Genomic DNA, 11,902 nt, shown 5'->3' with positions numbered 1-11,902 from the left:
GAATTAAGAAAAAAAGTAAAAAAACACCAATATAATGTAGTGATGCTCAAATATAAGGGTAGTAATAGTGCCCTAGGTGCTTGTTTCATGGATTTCTATACAACAAAAGGCACAAAGGACAAAGTGCAGGATCCTACTGGGTGGATATTAGCTCCTTTGATTGCCCTGAGTCCTTTGTTAATAAAAAAATAAAAAAATAAATTTAATTTATGCAAAAGTATTTACTTTTTGTCGCTGTCTTTCTCTGATTTCCAGCTGTTACCAAAGTGTGTTACATTTCTTGCTTGAAGACCATTTGGAAGAAGATATTCGTCATCCTGTCTGTGGTTATAATTACCACACATACCGCACACCTGCATTTATAAAAACAAACATTGGTTGGAAAAACATCAATCTATGGGAAGTCATTAAACACTATTAAAGGATTCAAAATTATTAGTGAAGAAAGTGCTTCATTGGCTCAGAAACTAGATATTAATTCTGCCAACGTTTTGGGCCACACTTTATCAAGGCCATGGCCCAGAGGCTTCATAAATGGCCCAGTGTGGCCCAAAACATTGCGAGAATTAATGTCTAATATTTGAATCAATAAAGCACTTTCTGCACTAATAGTTTTGAATCAGTGTGCTGCAGCAATTTTGGATTATTGGATTAATGATGTGGCCCTTGGCAGATGAGCCTGTACACTGTATAGCACCTGATACCTGAAAAGGTATTTGATAAAAAGGTAGAACACTCCATCACTGTGTGGATTAAACACTATTAAAACACACTGAAAAGCTACTCCTATATATTAATAAATCACAGGATATTTGTGCATATTAGATTGTGGGACAGCATTGTTTTAAATGAAAGCTTTCTATTTCTAATTAATATTAAAACCCCATTACCTTCACTGTTTCACCAGAAAAGTTTTTTAAATTTAAGGCGTGATCAGCAAGTTCACTGGCCTGATCCAGGCAATTACCTTTCAATTCTATGGAAGGGCAATTCTGTTTCGCTACCTTCAGATATTATGTATATATTTTATTCAGTTATATTTGCAATAAAAACAACTTATATGTTACTAGTATAAATTGTACAAGGGAGACAGCTTTTATATAAATATAGTTCTTAAAATGCAGTTGGCATATTAAATTACTTGGGAAGTTCATGTGTATAGGCTATATGTTAAGTATAAGATTCATTTGGAGAACATAGCCCAAAATGGGGGATGCAAATTTCTCACAAACTCTGCAGTGACTATAACTAACCTTCTATCCTGGACTGGTGTTCATCTTTGTTAAAAAAATGCACCATTCTGGGGTAGCTTTATGCTTGAGCTGCCATTTTCTTACCTGTTCCCATATACACCCTGCACCAATTTATACATATGCACAGTACAACATAGACTAAGAAGTTCTGTACTACACATGGGCCCATCCAGTGCAGCTCATGGCATGTCTGGCAGAAGGCAAGAAAATAGTAACTGCAGACTCTGCATGAAAGTAACTCAGGATGATGCATTTTTTAAAGAACTGAAGTGCCAATCCAGGGCTGAAGGCTAGTGAACAAATTGGAACCCTGCAGTGATTTTGAGTTTCATTCTTCTTCAGGGAACCAAATTTAAAGCAATACTAACCACAAGCAAGTCAAACAATGGAAAGAAAAGATCTAATTAATGCGTGTTTCCTTTCTCTTTCCCTTCTTTTTTATTTTAGACATTTGCCATGCATTATTTTAATATTCAAGTTATCTAGCATGGGGAACTGAGAACTAACTGACTGACTGGCAAGGATATTTTACAAACACACATACAGTATAGTGCATGACTTCACCTTTTCAAAGTAAGCTTCAGGGAGGATGATTTCAAGGTAATGGTCTCCATCAAACTTTGCTATCAGTCCAAAGTCAGTTTCCACAACAGAATACAGCCCAACTGTCCCAATGGAAACGCCTCTCACATGCTCAGACCATGGTGTTTGGATCTGCTGGTTTTGAACCTTTTATGACAGTGAAACAATGAATTATTATGTTTCTGCTCCAAATAGACTGTTGTAATGATTTGCCTAAAGTTTTCTGAAATTAATGCATTTACCTCTACAAAAATGCATTTTGCATGCAAATTCAGTTTTAAAAAATGAGCTGGTGCAACCCCTTGAAGTAGTCCGATTGGCAGTTTACATCATCATTTAGATGAAAAGTAATGAGTTAACAGAATATATATGTGTGCTGCATACTGATACCTACCATAATTGTTTTGGCTTTTTGCAAAGTAATGCGTATGTCATAGATATCAATGTAAACTTCCTTAAGGTATGATGCAGCACGTTGTCCACGCTCTTCAGTTTTCCCACTGATGGTCACAGGGATTACATTTTGGGGATCACAGACTTGAAGCAAAGTGTAGGTACAGGTACCCATAAAGCTGTGCATTACTTTATCAAAGGTGAAGAAATGTGGATCTCCAGACACATGGCAAGAAGCTCTTCCTGCAATAAACCATTAAAAAAAGCTCACAAATTATTTCCACAGAAACAAACTACTTTTTTCCAGAATGTATTCAGAGTGATAAAAAAAACCAACCAGATGACTGGCATCCTAGAACTCCATCCTTGGACTGGCATTTTTCTAACACACCACATTTCCATGGTATACAGTCAATTGAATTATTTTGTTTACATGTGCAGCGTTCAGAACAGTTATCATAAGTGAACCAGCTTTCTCCAAGCTGAAAATAAAATGAAAATAATTATCTAATTAATGAAATACAAGGTTATTTTTAGTTGCATAACTTGTTGAAATTATGTTGGTACACAAAATTACACAGCTGATAAAGCTGTTGTTGAAACAACTCCTTAATCTACAGGTTCTAGTTGTACCTTTATTTTGAGTTTATAAAAAAAACTATTGCTATAACAATACAATTATATTTTATATACAGTTATATGGTATTAAAATATGCAGCAAATAAGAGAGCAGTCTATTTATTTTGCAGCATTAGTGTGGGGATTTGCTCAAACTGGTATTGATAGATATAAAGCAGACAGGATTCAGGGATGCCCAGTTAAAGATTTAGGGCTATTGATAATGCTTATGTATTTTTCTTTTTGTAAATAAATTTTATTTTGTTTAAAAAAAGAGTGTGCGATCCAAACTTGCATTTTTTTACTTATATACCATGGAGAATTATTGGGCAGCCTCCCTCTGGATCAGCACCTCACTTTGGCATTGAGTGTGTGCCTTCTTACCTCCTAAAATCCATCTGAAGATTTAAAGTTTTTCCTCACTGAACAGTTTATTATCCACAAAATACGTTGCAAAAAAGACAGTTTAATAAACACATATTGGAGCGGCCTCAATATAACAGAAAACATGACCCTCACTCCTTTGGGGTCTATACAAGGGTCTCCTTCAACCCAAACCAGGTAAGTACACCTTAAATAATTTTGCCCTGCTTTTCAGAGAGACTCCTATCTCTATCCAGTACCCATTCTGAGGCACCAGACTTCACCCCAGCATGAGACAGTGGAGGCTAATTATACTTAGCCTGGAGCCCCTCACTATGTATAAGTGAGAAATCTAGGTGCAATGTTTAACCCCATTCACTACTTTCCCAGCCTGTGCCTGAAACATGAACCTTTTTAATTTGGTATCAGTTTACCCTGACCATCTGTTGATGCTGCTGTAGCTGCAGTACAAAGGTGAACTATACTATTTAGTTTCTAAGCCCATAGAAATTACATTTTTACAACTTTTAATAATGAAGGTTTGTACTTACTTCATATGAGTTGTTTTCAGAATCTGTGCAACCACATTCACTTTCCTTCACACATCTATCTCCGCTAAGGACATAGCCTTCATCGCAGAAGCAACCCTCCACTGGGGAAGCTTTGCACTGAGTTTCTAACAATAAGTTGTGGCAAGTGGCAGGGCATCCAGTTCTACAGGTTTGATAATGGCTTCCACCAGGGCAAGATAGGGCTATAAGAGAGTACAGAATTAATAACAATAATGATAATAATGAAAGACAATCAAAGGGTTACACTCATACACAATACATTTACTCATTCCTGAACCTGGAAATGAGTGACAGCCACTGTGTTACAGAGTGGCCATCTTTTTTTTATTATCATTAACATATTCCAAATTTGTAACCTAGGTTAAGAGTTTAATTTGTGACCCCTGACTGTAGGTTGCTGTAGGACAGGTTTGGCCTGCAAATTAAGCCCCACATGAATTGTTGGGTGTGAACGAAGAGTGGCAATGATGATAAAACCCATCAACTTTAATTTGTAAAAAGTGTATCTGATAGAAAAACTGCTACTTTGTAGTGCTGGGGTCCTGAATTAAATTCAGACAGTTATATGTATGTTCTCCTTGTGTTTGCATGCGATTCCTCCAAACACACAGGCAGGTTAATTGGCTCCTTATAAAAAAAAGTAAAGTGTGTGTATGTTGCGAATCAGACTGTAAACTCCAAAGGGGCAGACACTAATGAGCAGTTTCTATGAATTGCTGTAAAATAGATTTAATCGATAAAATACCTTGGGTGAGTTGATTTTGCATTTTCACCATTTATTCTGACTTTTCTGTGGCAGGTTTGTGCAGTTTGGTGCAATACTCTTATCAGATTAAAATGTAAACAGTGTAAATACTCACGACAGAATGTTGGCGATCTCCACTCTATACAGACTCCAGCATTTGCACACTGCTGAGCATAGGCCTGCACCGCGTAACATAAGGAGGTTGATTTGCTTTCTGTGAAGCACATGTCCAGAACACAATTCTCAAAGAAGTTGTCTGGATTTACTAAGGCATGGCAATCCTTGAAGATACCTAAGTATTGAAATTGTTAGAAAAACAATATATTGGTAATTGGTAAATTGGTAATTTAGTCCATTATTCACACATTGTAGCTAAATAAAGCTACATTCAAAGCTACAAAGCTGCCTTGTGTATCTATGAGATGTAACCCAGCTATTTCACCAGGCCAAAAATAAATGAGAAAACAATGTATAATCAATTAAAAATCAATGTGTATATTCTGATTAAAATATAATATATTAATCCTAATTTTGATAATATTGTTTTTGGGCAGCAGTCAACAGTACAGCAGTTGAGGTCAGACACCAAACATACATTCCGATCAATATGCTATACTATCACTATAGTGATTACCTGTATTGTCTTTTATAATACCACAGAATGTATTTTTTGAGTATTCCTCTCTCAAAAGTGGATCACATACATCTAGGCCTTGGCTGCTGCATCTAGAAAATAAGATATAGTGCTGAGGTTATTTAAAATTAAATATACATGTACTTATACTTCTGGCAATACAATTTTGTTTTAACGAAAAAAGAAATGACATTTCCTGATATCACTGTCACAAATGTTCACTTATAGGTCTAATAGATGCTTATAAATTGCATATAGAAAAAAACATCAACCTAAACCTGATATTCCTAAAATGTAGAGCTGCCAGAGACAATAAGAGACATCCTAAAAATTAATTTAAAATAGTATTTGACATCTGAATAAATCATATTTTGTTCATATTATGTAAGGTTTTATAAATGAAGTAATCTTGAACGTACATTTACACCTTGAATAGTAAAATCAATGTAATTCTGATTTTACTTACTGTGTCTCATTAGATAATACTATCCAGCTGTCTCCAAGATCATTGGAATTAATGGCCACGCTTCCATCTTTTTTAATATAATCATCCCTAGATATTCCATTATAGTTGCCTGTAAATGTAAAAAGTTATATGGTGTATCGTTTAGCTATTACTGACATTTTTTTGATATTCATGTTGCCATGCCAAATATTGCCAATAAATAATGACTTACCACACAACCCACAGAGATGGCCCTTGTAGATTGAAGGCAGAGAAACATCTACATAATGATTTCCATCAAACCTAACCCGTAGTCCAAAATCAGTTTCAAAAACCAAATAATTTCCACTTATGTAAGCAATATATCTGTTCTTTATTGCCAAGGGTAGATTTGATCTCTTTCCATTAATCTGTAATAGATGACAATGTATTATGTAAGAGTCAGTTCAGACACAGAGAATTAGTGCATTTGTTAAGTCATAACAAATAGACTTTCAATTCTACCTATGACAGGGACATTTTTGTTACTCTCTTGTAGTCATTATTCATTCATTTTTTTAACTTGTACTCTTTTCAAGCATTGTATACAAAACGTTTTGAAGCAAGACCTTACAATAGGTGAGCTCAATAATGAAAAATCATTTATTCCACATTAACATTTGCCAAAAACAGCTTACATTAAACTTTTTGTTTTTCAGTATTGTGAATTCATCCTTGGAAATTTCAATGTGCACTGATTGAACATATGACACTTTGGTGTTGGAATCTCTGTGCTCATTGGTGGTGTAGACATGGAAATCTGGAAGGCCAGAGGATAATGCATTGCAGGGCTTAGACAGAGTGTAGCTGCAATTTCCCATGTAATGATGAACTGCACCATCAAATGTGTTGTAATGAGGATCTCCAGAGGCACTGCAGGAAGCGTAGGCTAAAATAAAATACAACAGCATTTAGTGACTTTTTTTGTTCATGGTTTACGTCTGTATGTTAGAAAATACAGTACAGAAGGGTGGTGGACATTTACGATTCTGCAAACATGGAACAAGTTTCACATCGTCCTCTATATTACTATATATATATATATATATATATATATATATATATATATATAAATATATATAAAGTACAGTAAATATCAAAGCAAATGCAATTCACAAAAGGATGTGCAGCAAACACACTAGAGGTTTACTGTAAATAAAAACCGCTAGTGTGTTTGCTTCACATCCTTTAGTGATTTTTCCTTGCAGTGCTGTCAATTTGCGTTGATATACAGTATATATTATATATATATATATATATACAAACCAAAAAGTTCCTAACGCACACCGTTGAAGTGAAGAACCTGGGTGCTACCCTCCATGGCAAACTGCATAATTCGAAAAAATGATGAAAAGGGTTAAAACTCCATTTTTATTAATTTACATTAAACCAGCTCTTTTTTAATGTAAATTAATAAAAATGGAGTTTTAACCCTTTTTCGTCAAATCCTGGTGTGCATCATCATTTTTTCGAATTATATATATATATATATATATATATATATATATATATATATATATATATATATATATATATATATATATATATATATATATATATATATATATATAATTGTAGAAAGGACCAGCACTCCGTTTTCCAAAGAATTCAATGATTTATTCAAAACTCACAGTGTCTCCAACGTTTCGGCCCACTTTGGGGCCTTTGTCAAGGATGACAAAGGCCCCAAAGTGGGCCGAAACGTTGGAGACACTGTGAGTTTTGAATAAATCATTGAATTCTTTGGAAAACGGAGTGCTGGTCCTTTCTACAATTTTATATACCTAATTTTGACCAAGCACCCGGCAAAACGAGATGTGAAGGAGTGCGGGTATCATCTGCGATTTCGTTAAAAATAACGTTAAAATGCCCCACATTCACCTGTCACTATATTTAACATAAAGCCCCTAGTACTGGTAATCACTCCCACTTGAATTATAACACTTTCATAGCACTTCTGCTTTTGAGCCAAGAAAATCATAGATTACAATTAATAGCAAGTAAAATTAGCAGACTTGAACAAAAGCACTATACAAACATACAAGGTTGCATGCAGGCACTAATGTTAATTTACTTACATAAAATGTCTCCTGTCGTGGTAGTAGGAGTTGTAGTGGTGGTATGAGTGGAATCTAAGAAAAGGAACATGCAAACAATTTTGTTTAACATATGACATTCTAAAGGCTGTATATATGGAGCGCACAACCATAATAACAAAATAAAGACTTGGGTGCCAGTCCACAAAAGAAAGTAAATATCAACACATCCTTTTGTGATTTTTCCTTGGAGTGCTGTCAATTTGCGTTTGCGTATATATATATATATAATACACAAAAGCCATGAATAGCCTGTAAATTATATCCTTATAAACGATGAGTTCTGATGTCATCAGTTATAAACGGTGAGTTCTGATGTCATTTCTGTCACATGACTCACTAAAACTTGTGTAAGTACCCCCAGTTGCAAAATATGAGGATATTAGAAGTTACCTCGGAGTTCCATGACCATTCCATTTATTCACTATATCTATATCTATATATATATATATATATATATATATATATATATAGGGGGGGCACAACCTCTACCCTGCTCATTATTCAGGGGATGCTAAGGTCAAGGTTCCTCTGTATTTAACATAAAGCCCCTAGTATTGGTAAACACTCCATTTTGAATTATAACCAACATTTTCATGGCACTTCTGCTTTTGATAAGCCTAGAAAATCATAGATGACAAGTTATAGCAAGTAAACATTAGCAGACTTGGACAAAAGCACTATTCATGCATGCACTAATGTTAATTTACTTACATAAAATGTCTCTTGTCGTGCTAGTAGGAGTTGTAGTGGTGGTACGAGTTGCAGTAGCAGTCGTTGTGGTTAAGGTGGAATCTAATAAAAGGAACATGCAAACAATGTTGTTAAACATATCAAATTCCAAAGGCTTTCTTTTTGTATTGTGTTTAGTTGATTAAAATTAGGGTTATAATGGGAGTGACATATTTGGATGTTCAACCACTTTTGTGTGTGGCTGTGTTTATAATCACCACAAAAAATAAAATAAAAAAATGATATTAACCACAAATGGTGTTATTCTTCCAGTCTCCTAAAGAAACTCCGTTAGATTCACAGACTGCTACATAAGATGCTAAGACATTGCAGAGTTGCTCATTACTTCCTCCTGTGACACACTGGTCAAAGACACAACTTTCAAAGTATCCATGAGGTTGGATGGAGCTATGGCATGCTCTAAACGGACCATCAATCTGTTTTAGAATCCAGCATCTGTTCTGAGCCTCTTGCAGTAGTGGAGGAGAGCATGTTGGTGGAGAAGGAGGAGTAGAGTCACATCTATTTAAAAATGATGAGTTAATTAATAAAATAAAAATTTCCACAATGCCATTTATATTAGTATCTTTGCACAATGGTTTTATTTGCTACATTGGGTCAGCTTTAGTTTTTGCTTCTGATATGTACAAATAATTCACACACAAGTATAGCATTTTCTACACAAATAAAAGTTACTCACATCCATTTATCATCAGGAACCCTCCAGGTGCTTCCAAATTCATTGACGTCAGATACAACAGTGCCGTTGGGTGTCATGAACTCATCATTGCGGTTTTCATTGTATGTTCCACAAAGGCCACACAATGTACCTTTGAAATTTTCCTTGACCTTGACAAAGAGCTCATGGTCTCCGTTAAACTGAAGCTCAAGACCAAAATCTGCTGTCACTATTACATACTGGCCATTCTGTACAATGCTTATTCCAGACACAGTAACTGGAGGTGTAACTGAAGTACCATTAATCTGTAACAAATATTTTAAGGAATTGTTAATTTATGCCACATCCTTCCATGAATTGATCAGAATTAGAAGGGTAATTTGTGAAAAAGCTAATTTATTTATAGTATTAAGATCAAGGTAGGAATTTAAGGATTATAAAAATTGTACTTACAAAAATGATGTTATTCTTTTCCAAAAGGATGTGCAGACCATCCACAGTGAGGGCCACAGAATTAATGGCAGTCCAGCTTGGGTTTCCTCTGTGTTCATTTCTTGTTGTAACAATAAAGTTGTTTGATGTGTTTGCACATGTCTCAGTCACAGTATAATTGCAGGATCCTTGGAAGTGATGGAGTGTTCCATCAAAGGTAGAGTAGTGAGGGTCTCCATATATGTGGCAAATTGCAGTACTTGGCGCATAGCAGCCCAATGTTCCATTCTGGACTTTACAGATTTCATCTTTGGCACATGCTATTGATTGACATTCCATATTGTTATTGCCTTTACATGTACAACTGTTCTCACAATTTCCTTGCACAAATGTTTCTCCTTCCTGTAAATACATATATTAAAATTTAAAAAACATCTGTATTATAATAGGCCTTTTAAAATAGCCCACATGGTAAGTATGAGATTTTTTACTTACACTGTAGTATGTACTATTATACCAGCAACCGCAGCTGGTTTCATTAACACATGTCCCTCCACTTATGATGTATCCATCATCACATTCACATCCTTCTGTACATGGCAGAATGCAGTTATCCTTGTTAGCTGGATTGAGACATGTAGTTGGGCATGCACTCATGCATAGATTATAGTGACTATGAGCTGGACAGATGGGCACTAAAATAAAACAAAAATTATGTGATTGGATTTTCACTATTTACATATTCATATTTATATTATTATATTATAAGTTATTATAAAGAATATTTGTTTAAAAGCATAGGAAACTGCAAATAGAATTATATATAAAAAATACAATAGTTTCTAGTTAAATTTACTTGTAAATGTAAAATAAGCAGTTCAATATAAACAAAAATGTTCTGCAAGTTAGAAGAATATATGCTCCCCCATAAACCTTTAAGGTTTGACATAGACAAACAAATAGAATTACAATCATAATTCATATTTATGTTTAATATTGTGGGTGTATATAACAATATTCAGAGACATTTTTATAGAATATAGTACTACATACCACAACCAGTGCTGTTTCTCCAGTTTAGAATTAAACCTTCCTTCTGGCAAGCATCAGCATAAGATCCCAATAAACTGCATAGAATATCCTTATCTCCATCCAGAGCACAAAGATCAAAGATACAGCTCTCAAAGAAACCTCCTGGGCTGACTACAGAATTACAGGTATAGAAAGGACCATCTTTACTTGTCAGCTGTCCACAGAATTCATTGCTTTTATAAAGCTCATACTTCTCTGTAGTGCAGTCATTTGGAGGTGGAGGTGCAGGATCATCAGGGTGACATAGAGGATCCCCATCATATGCAATCCAGCTATGCCCAAGCTCTTCAGAATTCAGTGCTTGCTGTCCATTTGGCATCATAAAATCATCTTTTTTGCGGTTGTTGAAGTTTCCACAAATTCCACAAGTAAGTGTGGAGTAAGTACTGGGGACCTTTACATCAATTGAAGTATCAGTATCATAAGAAACTGTAAATCTGAAATCAGTCTCTAGGTTCACATGCTTTCCAGTCCAGGTCACTGTCACTGATCCTCCAACTAAACTCACTGGAAGAGTTTTCCAGATCTTGTTAACCTGTCATGAAACAAAAAATGGAATTAGTACCTTTTCATTTCATTTTTGTGTAAAAATAACTACTATTTTTGTAGGATGGGCTTACCAGCACCCGATTATTTTCGTTTCTCATAATTTGTATGTGTTGATCATACACTTCTATTATGACCCACTCCACAAAAGACACTGATGTATCTCCTCGGTGTTGGTTTTTGGCCTCAACGTTGAAATATGGTAGAGAAGAGGAACTATCACATAATTTGGAAAGAGTATAGGTACAGAGCCCCATGAAGTTATGATTCTGTTTATCAAAGGTGTCATAGTGGGGGTCATTATGGACCCTACAGATTCCAAAGGTGTAATAATAACATCCAGGAACTCTATTTGTTATTCCGCAATACTGATTTTCTGGGCATGTATCTTCAGTACAGACTAAGCCGCTACCTTCTGATGGGCATCTGCATTTTGAAGAGCAAGTGTCATCAGACCAGAATTCATCACCCACTTCATAATATTTATCCTCTTGCCAACATCCACACTGGTCTTTTGGAACACATTTGGTATCATAAAGAACATATCCAGGATCACAGAAACATCCTTCGGCACATGGACGACTGCAGTTGGATGGTGCTTCTTTGTTGACACATGTTGTAAGGCAGCCTGTGCCACAGAGCTCATAATGGCTGTTTGGTGGACATTTAAGAGCTGCAAAT

The 11,902-nt window shown here is 35.2% G+C and overlaps 1 protein-coding gene across 1 annotated transcript in view; it reads right to left on the bottom strand.

The window, feature by feature from the left end:
- The window catches only part of LOC121394113 (IgGFc-binding protein-like), a 90,994-nt gene that overhangs the window by 14,786 nt on the left and 64,306 nt on the right, over positions 1–11,902 (bottom strand). Inside the window, exons 74-91 of the mRNA XM_041564118.1 lie at positions 11,296–11,894; positions 10,637–11,210; positions 10,079–10,278; positions 9,605–9,985; positions 9,173–9,456; positions 8,723–8,994; positions 8,455–8,535; positions 7,723–7,776; positions 6,283–6,533; positions 5,838–6,015; positions 5,627–5,735; positions 5,161–5,252; positions 4,642–4,818; positions 3,761–3,963; positions 2,566–2,710; positions 2,230–2,471; positions 1,818–1,982; positions 226–353 (exon numbers count right to left, since the gene is read on the bottom strand). Of these exons, the coding sequence (XP_041420052.1) occupies positions 226–353; positions 1,818–1,982; positions 2,230–2,471; positions 2,566–2,710; positions 3,761–3,963; positions 4,642–4,818; positions 5,161–5,252; positions 5,627–5,735; positions 5,838–6,015; positions 6,283–6,533; positions 7,723–7,776; positions 8,455–8,535; positions 8,723–8,994; positions 9,173–9,456; positions 9,605–9,985; positions 10,079–10,278; positions 10,637–11,210; positions 11,296–11,894 (4,135 nt within the window). The remainder of the gene's footprint in view (positions 1–225; positions 354–1,817; positions 1,983–2,229; positions 2,472–2,565; positions 2,711–3,760; positions 3,964–4,641; positions 4,819–5,160; positions 5,253–5,626; positions 5,736–5,837; positions 6,016–6,282; positions 6,534–7,722; positions 7,777–8,454; positions 8,536–8,722; positions 8,995–9,172; positions 9,457–9,604; positions 9,986–10,078; positions 10,279–10,636; positions 11,211–11,295; positions 11,895–11,902) is intronic.

This window comes from Xenopus laevis, chromosome 5S (genome assembly GCF_017654675.1).
Source record: "Xenopus laevis strain J_2021 chromosome 5S, Xenopus_laevis_v10.1, whole genome shotgun sequence".
Classification (NCBI taxonomy): Eukaryota; Metazoa; Chordata; class Amphibia; order Anura; family Pipidae; genus Xenopus; species Xenopus laevis.
This window is presented reverse-complemented; position numbering and strand designations above follow the sequence as displayed.